Source organism: Cavia porcellus, unplaced genomic scaffold (assembly GCF_034190915.1).
Source record: "Cavia porcellus strain 051 isolate PalLab524CR breed Dunkin Hartley unplaced genomic scaffold, mCavPor4.1 scaffold_8, whole genome shotgun sequence".
Classification (NCBI taxonomy): domain Eukaryota; kingdom Metazoa; phylum Chordata; class Mammalia; order Rodentia; family Caviidae; genus Cavia; species Cavia porcellus.
This window is the reverse complement of record NW_026947491.1, coordinates 40,353,866-40,372,511: the sequence shown is the minus strand read 5'-3', so window position 1 is coordinate 40,372,511 and position 18,646 is coordinate 40,353,866. Positions and strand designations below refer to the sequence as shown.

Below are 18,646 nucleotides of genomic sequence, written 5' to 3'. Positions count from 1 at the left end.
CTCATATACTATTAACTTTAGGTGATATTTCAAGGAATGCTAAAAATCTAAATTGCATCTGGAAAGGGATCTGACATTTTCCTCTATTGTGCCTTCTGACTCACATATTGAATTTGGTAAATATTTAGGAGTCTGTATGTTGGTTCAGAACAAGGCATTTAAGTTTTTATTAGTAATTAAGAATTAAGATGACCTAACCAAGTCTGCTTGTTTTCTCCAAACAATTTATTCTGGTTTTACTTTATAACTGCAAATTTGTAATTTTATGAAATATTATTTAAACTAATAAAATGTGTGTGAAAAAAGTCACTGGTTTCTATAAAAACTAAGTTGAATATTTTGAAAAAATTCAGTAAAGATAGATGATTTAAAAACACTGATGGAAACTTTGAGTTAAAATGGACTATAGTTAGAAAATCACTATTTTACAACTATCATGAAAACAACTGATTCATATAAAACCCCTAAGGGATGTTAAAACTAATTAATTAAAGTTTGATGAACAATAGGAAATCTGCAGCCAGGCGAGGTGGTACATGCCTGTAATCCCAGCACTAGTGAGGCTGAGGCAAGAGAAGCACCACTATTTTGAGGCCAGTCTGGGCTACCTGGTGAGTACAAAGCCAGGCTGGACTTGTAGTGAGACCCTGTCTCAACAAAACAAAACAAAATGGGATATTTATATACATTTTCAAAGTATCATCCCAGAAATAATTATTAATTACAGAAATAAAATGTTAACTTGACTGTGGAAAAAGCTAGCAAAGGTTAACATCACCAATAGGGGATAAAAATAACATCAATAATGAGCGTCTTGATATGGCAGCCTGAGGATACAATATCACTTATTCCAAAAAATACTTAAATAGATCCAACCAGGAGCAACATTAGACAAGCTCAAATTAAGGAATATTCTACAAAATATCCTGACTGTATCATAACAAAAATGTCAGTGTCATGAAACAAAGGAATCAAGGAATTGTTCCAAATTAAAGGAGAGTAAAGAGTCATAGTTGTGCGAGTCTGGGGATATAGCTCAGTGGCATAAGCACCTGCCTAGCAAACTCAAGGTCATCAGTTCAATTCCCAGTACCCAAACAAAACAAAAATGTCAAAAAGAGTCATAGTCGTTAATGCAACCCTTGATCCTGGAAGGAAATTTTTGCTGCAAAGAATATCAGTGGAACAGTTTGCAAAATCAGAACAAGAATTTAGATAATTAGATATTAACATCGCACCAATTTTAAAATTTGCTAAATTAATTCTTGTATTATGGTTTTTTTTTCTTTTTTCTCTTTTTCGGTACTGGGGATCAAATATAACCTTGTGCTTGCTAGGCAGGCATTTATGCCACTGAGCTAAACCCCCCAGCCCATAATGGGTTGTTTTTCTTAGGAAATGCAAATGAAAATATTTAGGAGTAAATGATATAATATGACCAGTATATTGTGAACTGGGGAAAAGTAGGTATTAGATAAATAGATAAGCAACAAAGCGAAGAAAGAATTATAACACTAACAATTGGTTATTATGGGTAAAGGATGTAGAGAATTTCCTTGAGTTACTCTTAAAATTTTTCTGTAATTTAAAAAAGTGGGGGGTTAACCATATTAGTTTCTATTCCCTCTCTAATTTGCTAAAATGATGTCATCATTTATCACAATAGCATGAACCTTCAGGGACAAAAGATAAAATAGAATTGAGATATTTTAGTAAGAAATATCTTCTGGAAAATGGAACGTGGATACAAGAATGACAACTAACCTAACAAATACAGGTTTACCTGAGATCTGTAGTGGGAGACATCTAGAATTGAGCTAATTCATATGAATGACTCAGAATGTAGTAAGTACCACAGAAGATAGGAGTAATTAACAGGTCTGAGGAAGGTGGTTACTGAAAATCTGTCTACAGGGCATTTAGAACAACCAGACAAACCACCCTATTTCATTTATATAAATAAATGAAAATTTTTCTGGTGGAACTAAACCTTGGAGGCACTGTACCTGGATAGGATTTATTGGAGGGATGGCATATGGTACTAGACTGAAAAGATGATGTTTAAATAAAGTCAGTATCTGTAGAAGTGAGGTTCTCGGAACTCCTTCTCCTGCCCTGGTCTTAAGTGTCCTGAGAGACAAACATATATCCAGAAGTTATAGGATACTCCCCTGGAGAAACTGTAAAGACCAAAAGATCCAGTAAAACCCACAATGGACAAATTTTCCTATAGGCTTTTAGTTGGCTTTTTGTTCTTGTTGTTATAGTTGTCCTTAAATTAGAATGGAAGGGCAAGGATCACCAGTTATTTGAGGACACTAATCAGGGAGAAAAATAAAGACCAAAATAAACTCATAGGAAAAAGTTCTCAGAGAAAGCAGAACTAATTCAAGAAAGACAATTTCAAATAAAGTATAATATCCATGGAGAAAAGAGGAAAAAAAATGAAAAAAGAAAAACAAGAGGCGCCGGTATGGTGGTGCACTCCTATAATCTCAGCACTTGGGAAGCTGAAGCAGGAGGACTGCTGTGAGTTCGAGGCCGGCCTAGCCTACATAACAAGACCCAGTGTCAGAAAACAAGAAAACAAATCAGAGGTATAAAAAATAGCCCTTGGAAATTAAAACAAATCCTTATCTTTGATTTTGCTTTATTCTGCAGTTTCATTTATTTGTGGCATACTACACATGCAAAGTGCCAGAAAAAGTTAGCTTTATACTATGTTATAATCATTCTATTTTACTAGTTATTATTTTTAGCAATATTGGTGATTGAGTCCAGGGCCTTTGCACTAAGCTATATCTGCAGTCCTTTATTATTTTATTTTGAGAGAATGTCTTACTAAATCGATAAATTAGGGCTAGAATTTAGCATCCTCTTGCCTCAGCTGGGCTTATAGACATGTGCCACCCTGGTTTAGTCATTATTGTAACTTTTTTAGTCATTGTTAATCATGTTTAGTCATTATTTATTTACAAAATAAACTTTATCATAGGTAAAGTGTATGGATGTATAGAAAAAAACAGTTTGATACTACATGGTTTCAGGCCTCCACTGGGGGTGTTGGAACATAATCTCTTAGATAAGGAGACACTTCGCTATAATAACCAAAATAAAAGGAAGCATATCATGGCAGAGATGTGTGGCAGAGCAAAACTGCTTACTTCATGGCCAGGGAGCAAAAAAGGAAGAGGAAGGGATAAAGATCATACACCACCCTCCATGGACCAGAGACCCCTCTGGTTAGGCCCTACCCGGCTAAAAGGTCCATCACCTCCCAATAGTGCCACCTTGTGGGCTAAATCTTTAACACACGGGCTTTTGGAGGACATGTAGAACCCAAACTACAGCACCAATAGAAAAGGTAGAAATAGCCAGGCATCATATAATCCCAACACTCTGGGAACTTGAGGATGACAAATTCAAGCCCAGCCTGGTCAAATTACTAAGACCTAGTCTCAAAAGGGGCTGAGGATGTAGCTCAGAGGTAAGGGGCCCTAGTTTAATTCCTAGAATGATAGGTATGTGTTTGTGAGGGGTCATCTTATCTCTCTCCCTGATCATCTGCTGTGAGGAAAGTTTGCTGGTTTATAAGAACACTCAAAGCTGAGTGTGGTGGGACATGCCTGTAATCCCAGCACTTGGGAATCTGAGGCAGGAGCATTATTGTGAATTCTAGGCCAGCCAGAACTAGATATTAAGACCTTGTCTCAAAAAACAAAAAAGTAAAAGTTAAAAAAAAAAAGGGTTAGTGATGTAGCTTCATGGTAAAGTGCTTCTGGGTTCAATCCCCAATACTGTTTTTTTAAAAATAGTTTTTATTTTTATTAATACAGTATGTTTGCAGTACATAATGATTATACTCATTGTGGGGAGTTGGTATATGTATATAACATATCTTAATTCTTTTCTCATTCCATTCTCTACCCTCCCTGCCCACCTCCCTCTATCTCTTGGTCTCCTTTCCATTTGTAAAAAGACCAAGTACTGTTACCACAAAAACTCAGACTCTTGAGTGCTGGGGTTATAGGCATATACCACAATGCCCAGCTCTAACTTTGTTGTTTCATCATTCAAACTTATTTACTCATTCAATCAGTCTACAAATATTTCTTAAAATTCTATTGTGTATGAAGTATAGCTAGGCATTCTGAATATAATACAGATCAAATATTTACTCACTACTAACAGCTCAATAATTTCCTATAAAGTTAAATGCTTAGCACAGTCAACATCAACAGGACCCTCAGTTATCAGACCCTGCCTAGTTTTCAAAGTCTATCTCCCAACCCTTCTCAACTTTACCTTTTACCTACATCCAAGCACTTGGGTTTCACCTAATATGGCTCTCCCTAAGTCTCTGTTCCTTTTTCTGTATTATATGCCTTGTTTACTTAGCAAACTTCAGTCGTGCTTTAACACTCAATTCTGGAAACATTTCCTGAATGAAATTTTGTCTAAAAGATCTCTTCTTAGGGATTCTTATTCTATACCCAAATCAAGGAACTCCTCCTTTGCAGCTGAATTGTAGTCCATATTGAATTTAATCATGTCCCATATATATATATATATATATATATACTTTGTTTGTATGCTTCCTCATCAGATAGCCACTTTATAACAGAAGTCTTTTTCTATCCATTTTGTAACCCTGTATACAAACATAAGACCTGGCACACAGCTGATGCTGAGTAAGTTTTGGTTAGGGCTGGGGATTTAGCTCAGCGGCACAAGCACCTGCCTGATAAGCATAAGGTTGTGAGTTTGATCCCTGGTACCTCCCCCCAACCACCAAAAAGAGTTTTGGCTAAATAAGCAAATGAATGCGTAAGAATACATTTATCTGAGTAAAAGAATTGTGCATCTAGATGAATGTGGTGGTGCACGTCTGTCATTCCATTACTGGGGAGAGACAGGTAGGATTGCTGCAAGTTGGAGGCCAGTCTGGGCTACACTTTGTAGTTTCAAGGTTCAAGGTTCACTTTGCAGGTTCAAGGCCAGCCTGACCATACAGTGAAATGCTGCCTCAAAAAAGGACTCAAAAAATTGTGTATCATACTAACAATTAAATGACAGGACGGCCAGGCGTGATGGTGCACCCTTGTAATCACAGCACTTGGCAGCCAAAGGCAGGAAGATTACCATGGATTTGAGGCTAGCTTAGCCTACACAGTGAGACTTGCTCTCAAAAATAAACAGAAGAGTGAAGGTGAATGAATACTGTTGTCCCTACGCCATTATTTTAACTAGGGTAATTATTGATCTTGGTAGGTAAATCTCTAGCCCATGGGAGGGAAGGAAGTGGCTAAGAAAAGTATGTCCCCCTTACTTGTTTCTTCAGTTGCATTCCTTTTTCTGTTCCGAAAGGGATTTTGATATCCTAATAGATATAAGTTGAAGAAGGCCATCTCAGCTTCTCCCTATCCTCTTCTGGAATGTCCAGGTTGGACTGTGTTTGGTAACTATGGTAATGTTCTGAAGAATCAACATCACTGACACTGCCTTTATCTAATGAGGATTTATGGGTTCACAATGGGAATGGGAATGGAGTGAGAATGGACTAAATAATTTTAAGAAATAAAGAATGAAATGTCAGAAATCGTTTTCTTTATTCAGTCTCAGAAAGTGCTGAGGAGAAGCAGCCTTAACCTGGGCTCAAATGTCAGTTTTGCCATATGCCAGGTATCTGACTTTGTCTAGATTAACTTTAATATTTGCAGATTTTCTCGGTGGTGTTCAGCACATAATGGAATCTGAAGGATGATACTTCTGGCGAATCTTTATTTCGTCAACAGTGTGCCAATCAATGCTGACTTTTTTTTTTTTTTTGTCTTTTTCATTTTTATCGGTACCAGGGATTGAACTCATGACCGCCTGCTTGCAAGGCAGGTGCTTATGCCGCTGAGCTAAATCCCCAGCCCCTAATGCTGACTTTTGTTTGGTACTAGGGACTGAACTCAGGACCTCGCGCTTGCCAGACAGGTGCTTATGGCGCTGAGCTAAATCCCCAGCCTAATGCTGACTTTTGAGAGTTAAATTTCACTAATTTTGTGAGTTGGTTGTTTAGCCATTAAAAACCAAATTATCAAAACTTAAAATTGATCATTATATTAAAAACAAAGGCAATTATACTAAAATACTAAAAACATTGCTTTCTAATTATTTTACTATTTATAATTGTAAGTTTATTGTATCCAGAAAGTCTGGGTTTTTTTTTTAAGTTTTCTGTTTTTTCATTCTTTTGGGGGGGGCAGTACTGGAGATCAAAACAAGACCTTTTACATGTTAGGCAAACACATTCTTTTTTTGATTTCAGTACTAGGGATTTCTAAATTGTCTAGCGTTGGGTTTTTGTTTATTTTGAGACAGGGTCTGCTAAGCCACTAAGCTGCTGAGTAGGCTTGAATTTGAGATCCTCCTCCCCTGGCCTCCATGAGTGCTGGGATTACAGGCATGCACCTCCGTGCCTAACTCTGTTGCTGTATTTTCTTTTTTTTGAGACAGGGTCTCTCTATGCAGTTCAGGCTGGCCTCGAGCTCACTTTGTCACCCAGGCTGGTCTTGAACTTGCAACAATCCTCCTACCTCAGCCTCCCAACTGATGGGATTACAGGCATGAGTCACCATGACTGGATTGCTGCTATATTTTCAAACCAGCTGATTCTTTCCTTAGTTATGACCAGTCAATTGATCTGTATCTGCTCTAGAGTCATTAACCATGTTTTTCATTAGGGTCACCATCTCTAGTTATCTGAGATTATTTTTTTTCCAAATCCATTTTATTTCAAGAATAAAAAGAAAATTTCAAAACACGTCAGTGGGGGCAACAATGGTACATACATTGTGCATTGTCATCCCCAAATCATTCACCTAGAGCACAAGACATCTGCATTCAACTGTTTGAACAATACCAGAAATCTTTGTTTTTCTTTGTTGACCTTAGAGAAATCAGTAGTATAAATATCTTAACTATTATTTATATACATATAAATACACATTTTTTTCTTTCAGCTTCTGATACTAACATCTCAGTAAGGAGTTTGTTCTCAAGATGCATCCATTTACTCCAAATCTCCGGTTTATCTTTCTTTATGGTTGAGTAGTAAGTACTCCATTGTATAAAAATACCACATCTTTTTTATTCATTCTTCAGTCAGTGGATATTTAGGTTGTTTCCAAGATCTGCCTATTACAAACTGTGCTGCTATACACATGGGTACACATGCATCACTGTGGTATGATGTTTTTAATTCTTTTGGGAAGATACCCAGAAGGGGAATACCTGGGTTGAATGGGATCTCTAGTCCTAGTATTTTGGGGAATCTCCACACTGATTTCCACAGTGGTTGCACCAGTCTGCATTCCCACCAACAGTGGAGAAGAGTTCCTTTCTTCCCTTGAGATTACTTCTGATTTGATTTTTTTCTAGAGCCTCATCTCTCTGCTTTGGAATTTTTTTGTTTTGTTTTGCTTTGTTTTTAAGACAGGGCTTCACTGTGTAGTTCAGGCTGTCCTTGAGTTCACTATGTAGCCCAGGTTGTTCAAACTCATAGCTATCCTCCTGCCTTAGCCTCCCAAGTGCTGAGATTACAGGTGTGCGCCACCACTTCTGGCCTCATTCATCTGCTTTGTTAGCTCTGTTACCACTTCAGAAAATCCAGGTAGGTGGTTTTTTCAATTTGTTCCACCCCACTGCCCCCTGGGTTTGCCTTTGTTGAGCTGGAAGTCTGGAGTTGCATCTTGCTTAAGTGTCTCCTCATTTTCTATCTTTTCTTTTTTTAATCCCTGGCTTGAGGCTTGTAAATTGCTTATAGCACGTAGCCTTATTGCTAGTGTTTAGAACCCTTAGGAAATGACTACCTCTCTGAGAAGTCTTCCAGATTTAGCTTGCTTTTGGGTTTTGAGTCTATTGCAAGACCCTACCTCTTCAATTTATTGGGAATGAGAAATTGCTGCCTATTTGGCTTAGCTCCTGGTTCTCTGGCATTGGCTTATGGAATTTCTTATGACACTTAGGCAGTCTCAGTCGTGGCATACCAGGAAGAACAACTGATTAGGACATTTATGTCACCTTAGCTGAAGTAAAGTAGTATTATCAACAGTAACAACAGCATCAAACACAGCTTAGAAAATGACAAACTTTTTTTTGGCTTTTTCGTTTTTATCGGTACCAGGGATCGAACTCACGACTGCCTGCTTGCAAGGCAGGCGCTTATGCTGCTGAGCTAAATCCCCAGCCCCGATTAAACTGTAACTATTAATTTGCCACCTTTTTTTTTTTTTTGTCTTTTTATCGGTACCGGGGATCGAACTCACGACTGCCTGCTTCCAAGGCAGGCGCTTATGCCGCTGAGCTAAATCCCCAGCCCCTAATTTGTGTGAACTATATTTGTGATTATATAACAAAATCTAAAACAAGCCAGAAAATTGTATAAATAAATATGCCCTCAGTATAGCAATTTTACTCTCAGAGGAGAAAATTTAAAAATGGTTAGGGGAAAAATGGTTAAGGGGAAAACAGAAAAATGTAAGAGGAAAAGATTAAGAGCAAGGCTGGAGGATAAAGGAAAATTATGCAAATTTTGGGAAATTGGTTAAAAAGACAGGAGGGAAAAAAGAAAAAATGTCCAGTTCAGGGCATTTTATTCTGTTACTGATAGACATAGTGGACAGACTGAGCCCATATCTCTGTTGATTAATCCCTGAACCTTTAGTTTTCTGAAGTTCTGGTTGGCTTTTGGCTGTAAGCCTAGAACCCTCCTTGTTCAGCCTGCAATATACTGGCTGCCTCCTGCTAGTTTGAACTCAGCTCCTTGACCTCTTGCTCATTTGAACTCAGTTCTTCCCCATCTTGACATTGGCAGGCAATGGACCAAGCCTAAATTTGCTCTGAGTTCTTAACTCAGTTCGCCCCTCTCCAAGATGACTACCAGCCAACTGCCTTCTCCTAGGGGTTGTCTGATGCTGAGTAAGTCACCAGCCACTGCAGTCTGCTATGTCCAGTGTGATGTTCTACTGGTACATTGGAAGCCTCCGGGATCACCAGTAGTCACCATGTTTGAGTTGCCCCTCTTATGCAATAGGTCAAGGTTCAGGAGATAATACTTCCTGGGACCTTTTTTTTTGTTTTTTGACAACAGGAGCCAACTTAGGATCTTGTGCTTGCCAGGCAGGTGCTGTACCACTGAGTTATATCCTTGGCCCTGCCACCTCCTTCTTCTGTGTTTAGGTCTCTCTCTTTGCTCTCTGTGGATTCCAATTCTCATTTCAGATATTTGATGGGTACTAGAGACGCACTTTCTTTCTCCTTTTTGCTCTATTCCAATGTCTGAATGCCAAATCTCAGAGTCTGTTTCTCTGCTGTTCACTATTCTGCCATCTTTAAGTCTAACCAGTCTTCTAATGAGCCCACCAAAGGCATTTATTTCTGTTGGAGATTATGATCTCTAGATTGTTCTTTTGGTTCTTAATTTCCATTTCTGTTGACATTACCAACCTGTTTTTGCATGTTGTCCATCCTTCCACTAGCATATTCTTCACATTTTAAATTCTCAGTTTGTTAATTCCAGAATTTCAGCCATATGTGAGTCTGGTTCTGGTGCTTGCTTTGTGTCTTAGGGCTATATTTTTTGCCATTTAGCATGCTTTGTAATTCTTTTTCACTGAAATTTAGACATGACATATTAGGTAAAGCAAGTGTTTTATGTTTCTATTGTTGGCATTATGCTGGTTTACTGTTTGCAATCACTGTGTCAGGCTAAAATTTCCCTGATGTCCTTGTTAAATAGGGTCTGAACTTAAGTTCTTTCAGTTTCCATTATATACAGAAACTTTACTAATGTAGTTGTAATACTGGGGGTCCGAGGAGAGCATTTCACAATTTTTTTTTTTTTTTTAAACAGGGCGAGGCTGGCCTCCAGATCACTTTGTAACCCAGGCTGGTCTCGGACTTGCAGGGATCCTCCAGCCTTAGCCTCCTGAGTGCTGATATTTCAGGCATCCATCACCATGCCTGGTCCACAATTTTTTTTTTCCCCTGGAGCCTGGAACCAAGAACCAGGGACCTGCCTGCTTCCAGGCTTGGCCTAATGACACCTGGGCACCACCTCGTGGCCCCCACTCATGCTTGGGAAGTCAGCAACAAAATATCCAGCGCCCTAGAAAGGGTGTGATCTGAAACCAGCAGGGTCCCTGTTGTCCTAGGGAAGGGGTGCACCTTCTGGGGGAGTGGGTAAATATTCTCCATTCCTCGCAGCACCTGACAGTGTGTTCTCTTTTATCATTTTATGAAATGTTTACTTTTTTGGGGGGACTAGGGATTGGACCACTACAGCCTCGTGTGTGCTAGCAAGCACTAACACTAAGCTCTTTTTTAAAAAATTTTTTGGAGCCAAGCATGGTGGTGCACACCTCTATTCCCTGCACTGGGGAGGCTGAGGCAGGAGGATCACTGAGCTGTGTAGCTGGGGCTACACAGAAATGGTCTCACTTTGTATTTTGGACTGGTGTTGAACTCAATACAAGTCTCCTGCTTGTGGTCCACAATTCTTAAGTCTCAATCTTTCACTGAACTTTTGCACTACTGGGTTGTGATTTTCACAATTATGTAGTATCCTCATCACCAACATCTTAAAGAAACAGGAAAGCTAAAAGAGACTGCCGTTGGTTATTTTCTTTTCCCATATAGTTTAGACTCTGATAAAGCCCAATTCTCTAAAATTTCCCCCTTGAGTACAGATCTTTGTTATGAGCAGAAAATTCTGGGTGTTAATTCAAAAAGGCTACTTTTTTTGTGTGCCTGCTGGAAGCAGAGTATTTTTTTTTTCTTACATCTTCACAGAATCACGATTTTCTGTTTTCCTGTTCTGATTTCACTTAGGAGGAGACTGTCTCTCTAGTTTTTTGGGGGTGGAGGTTTATTTTGTGACTTTATTTCTCTGATGAATACAAGAAAGGTTGTTAAATTTAGTTTGCCTGTTAAATTTAGTTTTCCTTGTTGTTTGGCTAGAACTCAGGGCCTTGTGCATGCTAGGTAAGTACTCTGCCACTGAGCTATATCCTCAGCCTAGGTGTGATGACTCCTAAATTGTTTATACATCAGATTGGAAACTGGAAGCCTCTTCAGTTGTTATTTGTCTACAGAAACTATTATGTGATGGTGTACATCTCTTCTTAATTTCATAATCAAACTGTGGTTCTGGTAGCTTGAAATTAGCCATGGTGACTTTTCATCATAAAAATTGACAATTTTTTTTTTTTTGTCTTTTTCCTTTTTATCCGTACCGGGGATCGAACTCACGACTGCCTGCTTGCAAGGCAGGCACTTATGCCACTGAGCTAAATCCCCAGCCCCAAAATTGACAAATGTTAAACAAAACTGGATTTATTCATTTTGTTGAAGGTCCAGGCCTAAGGAAGTACAGAAAATGTTAACAATGCAGATTAAAAATGCATCATACCTATATAGACATTACTTTATCAATAGCACAAAAAAACGGAAATATTCTTCCAGTGTTCAAAAATTTATCAAAAGCTGGGGATTTAGCTCAGTGGCACAAGCATCTGCCTGACAAATGTGAGGTCATGAGTTCGATCCCTGGCACACACACACCAAAAAAAAAAAAAAAAAAAAAAAAAAACTTAAAAAATTCAACAAAGATGTTGCTCAAGTCATTGAGGAATGAAGTTCTAACTTTTAAGTCACATTGTTTCACTTTCCTCTTACTAAGGCAAATGAAAGTATTAACTAGCATTCAAAAATATACTCAGAGGGGCTGGGGGTTTAGCTCAGCGGCATAAGCACCTGCCTTGCAAGCAGGCGGTCGTGAGTTCGATCCCCGGTACCGATAAAAATGAAAAAGACAAAAAAAAAAAAAAAAAAAAAAAAAAACCAAAAATATACTCAGAGCCAGGTATAGTGGCACACACCTATAATCTCAGGTATTAGGAGGCTGAAGCTGAAGGATTACTTCAAATTTGAGGCCAACCTGGGCTACATAGTGAGTTCAAAGCCAGATTGCTGACATACATAGTGAGAACTTGTTTCAAAGATCCCCAAAAAGCCAGGTATGGTGCCACATGTCTGTAATCCCAGCACTTGCAAGGCTGAGGCAAGAGGATCTCAGTGAGTTCAAGACCAGCCTGGGCTACATAGTGAGTTTGAGGCCAGCCTGGACTATATAGTGAGATTCTGTCTCACAAAATCAAACAAACAATAAACAATCTAAACCTAGTCAAAAGTATACTCACTTAGCAGTGTGGTGCGACATGCTGTTATTTAGGCATTCTAGGAGGTTGGGGAAGGAAGATCACAAGTTGAACCAGCCTAGGCAACTTAATGTGTGTGTATATATATATACATGGGTGCTAGGATTGAACTTAATGTGTGTGTATATATATATATGGGTGCTAGGATTGAATTTAGGACCTTGTGCTTGCCAAGCAGGCACTGAGCTAAATCCCCAGCCCAAGGACAACTTAATGTACAGAGACCCTGTCTTGAAATAAATAAAAAAAGGGGCCAAAGATGTAGCTCCTATGAAGGCCCTGTGTTCAATCCCCAATACTATAAAAACCAGAACAAAAAACAGCTATACTTTATCATCAAATGCAACAGTACATTTGTTCCTGATTCAAGAGTTGGGCAAAAAGTCAGATGTTGCAGCACATGGCTGTAGCTGTAGTACTCTGGGAGGCTGAGGCAGAAGGACGGCAAGTTCAAGCACAACCTAGTAAGACCCTGCCTCAAAATAAAAAAAGGGATGGAGGATGTATCTCAGTGTGAAGGTTGTGGGTTGAAACCCAGTTCTACACAAAACAATTTGGCCAAATTCAAAGAAAGTATTTGGTAAGAATCAGTTTACTATAGAAAATTTATGATAAAAAGATGATTACATATTTTATGTCAAGTATGTACTATAGATCCTTTATAACAACAAATTTCACAATGAACTGATGTAATCTACAGTTTTTCTTCTATAAATCTCATTGTTAATGTGACTAATATATTCGGCATGGCTGATTTCAACTTGACATGGAATTGGAGAGCGTTGTGAAGGACACATCATTTTCTAAATATTTTTTGATGGTAAGAAAACATAACATTTTATGTAAAAGATAATACTAGGCTCCAATATGAAAGAAAAACAGGCAAAATTATGCACTTCATATAATATACAATTATGTTGGGAATATATGCAGGTTATCTTGTCAGTATATGAAAAACAACATTTCCCAATCTGGAAGTTAAACTTTGTCAAAAGCACATGTTCTCAAAACTCTAAAAATACATACCTTAATATTAAATATACCATCTAATTAAAAAAAATCTAGTTACACAGAAGAGCATATGTACCAAGAATTTAAACCAAAGCTAGTGAAAAAAAATCACAACAATTAACATAAAACAAAATTTATTTTTTAGTGTTTGACAACTCCCAATTTTTTTTTTTTAATCAGTACTAGGGATGGAACTCACGACTGTGCTGCTTGCAATGCAGGCATTTATGTCTAAAATACTTACGCTGTTTGGAAGTGAAACATACATTTCAATTCACCAAGTTTAATTAAAAGACATCAGCACCTTGGCTAGCCCTATTTACATTGTGTGAGCTAAATGAAAGGAAAAGGAAATAGCCTAGCCCTGTCAGTCTTATCAGTACATGAAGATAGGGCCAGGTTTAGCCAAAGTGGAGGTAATTGCTCTTAATTCAAGGAGAGTCATCCAGGTGGTCCTCCAAAAGTTACGCCTACAAAACGAAGAGTTAGTAGCAACCTTTTCTCACACTGCTTACACACACAGGATTTCTCACTGGTGTAACTTCATTTACATATTTGATATTGGCTGCCTCTGCTGAATGCTTTCCCACATAGGCAAGGTTTACACTAGTGTGAATTTTTTTTTTTTTGGTCTTTTTGAGACAGGGTCTCGTTATGCAGTTCAGGCTGGCCTTGAGCTCACTTTGTAGCCCAGGCTGGTCTCGAACTTGCAATGATCCTCCTACCTCAGCCTCCCTTGTGCTGGGATTACAGGCATGAGCCACCACGCCCAGCTCACTAGTGTGAATTTTTTTTTCATGTCTGACAATAGCTGTATGTACTGAATGCTTTTCCCACATTAGGTAACACACAAAGGGTTTCTCCCCAGGGTGAATTTCTTTCATGTATTTGACAGTGACTGTCTTCTCAATGCTTTCCCATATTGTTTACACAGGATTTCTCCCATGTGAATTCTTTTGTATCTCTTATTGTGTGCACTAAACAGTTTCCCACACTGCTTATATATATAGGATTTCTCACCAATGTGAATTATTTCTTGTCTCTGTGAAATCAATTACCATAAGCTATGTTTTCCAAATTTCTTAGATACATAGTTTCTTTCCAGCATGTCTTCTTTCATGTATTTGAATATGAAAAGAAATGAAAACTTTCTCACATTGTTTATACACTTATGGATTCCCTCTAAAGTGCTTTTTTTCATAGATTTGAACATAACTAGGTATGTTGGAGGCTGTCACACTTTTCTAACATATAAAGGTCTTTTTCTGCAGGGTGAACTCTCTCACTAAAATCAGAGTAGATTTTCCTACATTGCTCTTAAACATAGGGTTTTATTTATGGTCTAGTCCCTGAATGTTTCTGAAAGGAATAGAATCACTGCAAGTTCTTTTATGCTTATTAAATTTATGCAGCTTCTCTTCAAATCCCAAATACTCATATGGTTTCAATCCAGTGTGAACTTTGATGGGCCTATTTAGTGATAATGACCAGTGAAGGAGATGCTTTCTGCAAGAAAGCTTTCAGCTGTGTTGTGTCATATTCACATTAGCATCTGGAGTCCACAGGATTATTTCTTCTTGTTGATTCAAAACTTTATATTGGGGCTGGGGATTTAGCTTAGCGGCATAAGCGTCTGCCTTGCAAGCAGGTAGTCATGAGTTCAAGCCCTGGTATCGATAAAAAGGAAAAAGACAAAAAAAAAAAAAAAAAAAAAAAAAAAACCCAAAAACTTTATATTGATGCATTTCTCTACGTCTTCATTTCTTAAATTTGTCCAGCAAGTTTCATACTCTTCCATTTGTTGGTTATCCCAGGTTCTTCCTATAGCAGTCATGTTCATAAATGTTTTCCCCATTGCCATGCATGGTGATGCACGCCTGTAATCCCAGCACTCAGAAGGCTGAGGAAAATTCCTGGGAGTTAGAGGCCAGTTTGGGCTACCTAGTGAGTTCAAGGCCAGCCTGAACTACATAGGGAGACTCTATCTCAAAAAAACCAAAACAAAATAGAACAAAATAAAACAAAAGGATAACATTCAAGATCATTCTAGCTAATAGAATATGGGATTTTTTCAAAGGATATTACACTAAGGAAAATAAACCAATCACAAAAAGACAAATTCTACATGATACCATTTATATGAGGCATTTAAAGTAGTCAAAGCTAAAGAGACAGAAAGTAAAATGGTAGTTGCTAGAGGTTGGAAGAACAGCAAATTGGGAACCTATTCAGTAGGTATAGTTTTAGTTTTGCAGGATGAAACATTTCAAGATCTGTTGCACAACAACATGAACATAGTTGACACTACTCAACTGTGCACTTACAAATAGTTATGCTGGTTTGGAGGAGGGATAACTGGTATATGAATATAGGTCTGCTTCAAAAAATCATATATTTAGATCTGTGTCTGGTGGCACATGCCTATAATTCCAGCAATTGGGAGGCTAAGGCAGAATGACAGTGAGTTTGAGGTGAGCCTGGGCTACCTAGTAAGTCCAGGCCAGCCTAAACTACTTGGCAAGGCTCTGTCTCAAAAACCAAACCAAATAACAAAAAACAAAACAAAACAAACCCCCAACAGAATCCCCCAATATGTATTTAATAATTATGTTATTATTGTTTGCTACTTTGAAATAATTATATGTCTTTAAAGACCACTTTCTTATTCTGATTTACACAGATCTCCCTCTTCTTTATGTCAGGGTAGCAAGCCATGGTTAATAGTTGCATTGCCTTAAGTCTGACAGATATCAGAATTTTTTCCTGGAAGAGTATCATAATTAATCAAGATAGAAAATTCAACAGTCATTATTAATTCAAGAGATTAAGCAGAGAATCAAACATAGGTCAGTGGATTAGTTAAGACATCTGAAAGGAATAATTTTGGCTGTTTAAAAACATTACTGCTAGGCATGGTGATAGGCACCTACAATCCCAGCTTGAGGCAGGAGAATCTCAAGTTTGACCCCAGCCTGGGCAACTAGGTGACTTAGCCAGATCCTGGCTAAAAGGCAGAAATAAAAAGAGCTGGAGATGAAACTCAGTATGAAGACCCTGGGTTCAATTCCTAGTACCACAAAAAATAAAAACAAAACAAAAACTTACAGAAGCTGAGGGTGTAGCTCAGTAGTAGTGAGCATGGCTAGTGTGTGGGAGGCCCTGGATTCTAACTCCAAAATAAATAAATAAATACATTAACTTAAAAAAGCAACATACATAATTATATAACTGAAAAAGTGCTTATTCTACTAAAAGAAAAAGTTTGTGATGGAAGCTTAAAATGATGAGCCTTTTAACAAACTCACCTGAAGTAAGTCATTTCAACTTTTCTAAATTCTTCAATTTCTAAAGGGTCAGAAGATGCCGATACTAATTGTAGGCAGTGAGTGTATCATAGAAAACGATCTGAAAGGGAAGGAACTATTTCTGAGGCTGAACTAGAGTCAAACACACTGAATTAGTAATGACAAAACACAAAATATTAAAAACACAAGACAAAGAATTCCAATATCCAAATTTACCTAAATTAATCAAGGTAGGCTGAGAGTAGTTTCTGAAAACAAAAAGTACAATTTTCTAGAATGGCAACAATAATGGAATTATGTCATGTGGCTTACTGGTAGAGGTTTTGCCTACTATGAATGAGGCCCTGGGTTCAATTCTCAGCATCACAAAAACAAATTTAAAAACCTACACTTAGCCAGGCATGGTGGCACAGATATGTAATCCCAGGATTTGGGAGGATGAGGTAGGAGGATCCTTGTAAGGCCAGTCTGGACTACATAGTGAGTTTGATGCCAGCCTGAACTAGACATTGAGACTGCATCTCAAAACAAACCAACCAACCTCAAAACAACAATAACAACAAAAAAACAAAAATGATGCGGACAAAGACTTACTGTTTACTAGGGCGAGATCTGTACTATTCCATGTCCCTAGCACATAGGGATACAAAAATGAAGGCTTTGGCCTTGCTCTCAATTTCAACAGAATGTTAAAAAAAAAATACCCAAAAAACAAAAGCAAAAAAAACCACGATAAGATCTGCAGAATGTTTCATTAAATACCAGGAGCAATTATAAATGCTTTCTACTGATTAAATTTTCACTTCCTTCAAAATTAAAATGTAGGTACCAATAATCATGTACATCTTATAGAAGAGGCTCAGAAAGGTTAATGTCTTGCCCAGAATCAAACAGCTATTAGATGATGGACCTGGGTTACAACTTTTTTTCTTTCTGGGACCGGGGATTGAACTCAGGGACTTTTCACTGAGATTACAACCCTAGTCCTTTAAAAATTATTTTTATTTTTGAGACAGGCTCCCTACGCTGAACCAGAATTTGCAATCCTGCTTTAGCATTCCAGATTGCTGGTATTTAAGGAAGGCTTGGTTTGGAGCTCGAATACAATTTTTTTTTTCTTTTTTTTTTTGTCTTTTTCCTTTTTACCGGTACCAGGGATCGAACTCACGACTGCCTGCTTGCAAGGGAGGCGCTTATGCCGCTGAGCTAAATCCCCAGCCCCTCGGATACAATTTGACAGAGAATTTAAATTTACAAATTTTGCACGTGGTGGTGTTCACTCATCCGCAAACAAGGATTAAAATATATTTACCTCTTTAGGGACATGGTAGCACACGTCTGCAATCCCAGCAGATTCAAGCAGAGCCTATACAATTCAGCGATTTAGTGAGACTCCGCCTCAAACAAACAAGTTGGGGATATACAATAGTTTAGTGCGGAAAGCCCTGGGTTCAATTCCCAGTAGCAAAAAATTAATAAAATTTTCTCCTGGACTTGTATCGATTAAATGAAACATAGTACTCATAGTATTGTGTTTGGAACATGTTAAGAATTAACTTTGCTTTATTCTTTTAAGTCTGATCTCTATACCTGAATATGGAAAGGGCCTTGGCTACACAGGCAGAGCGAATTTTCAAACAGGTTGTGGTACTTAACATACACTTGTTTTGTTTCGATATACAATAGCATCATAGTCTTTGATTAGGCTCATAGTCTTCAGTTTTACGAACATCTCACCCATTTCCTCTATCAAGCCCTCCGCCAGCCTCATTTTATATCGCCGTTTCCACCACAAACGGAGTTCTTTCAGGAGCCTCCGAGCGGCGCTTGGGCGTATGCCTTGACAGTCAACAACCCAGCCTCGCGGCTCAAAGGCCTAGGCGCCAACGCTCTGCCCTGTTCTCGCGGGGCGAAACGCGGGTTTTAAATGAGAACTTCTAATTTCACGCTACCTCTCAACCGTCACATGACTGGCGCGCGCGTCCCCGACTGAAGGTCTTTCCTGGTCCCAGACTGGCTGTTAACTGGGCTACAGGGTGTCGCGAGGTCCATTCCGGAAGTAGG

The 18,646-nt window shown here is 38.3% G+C and overlaps 1 protein-coding gene across 2 annotated transcripts in view; it reads right to left on the bottom strand.

The window, feature by feature from the left end:
- Spmip11 (sperm microtubule inner protein 11) overlaps window positions 1-18,608 on the bottom strand; it is a 33,840-nt gene extending 15,232 nt beyond the window's left edge. The window contains exon 1 of one of the 2 annotated variants that reach the window (XM_063254659.1): window positions 18,320-18,608. In XM_063254659.1, coding sequence (XP_063110729.1) covers window positions 18,320-18,353 — 34 coding nt within the window. In that variant the 5' untranslated portion in view covers window positions 18,354-18,608. Of the gene's footprint in view, window positions 1-5,329; window positions 5,490-18,319 lie in introns of those variants that run through there. The other variant, XM_063254658.1, reaches the window with a different exon arrangement.
- Between the last annotated feature and the right edge of the window lie 38 nt (window positions 18,609-18,646).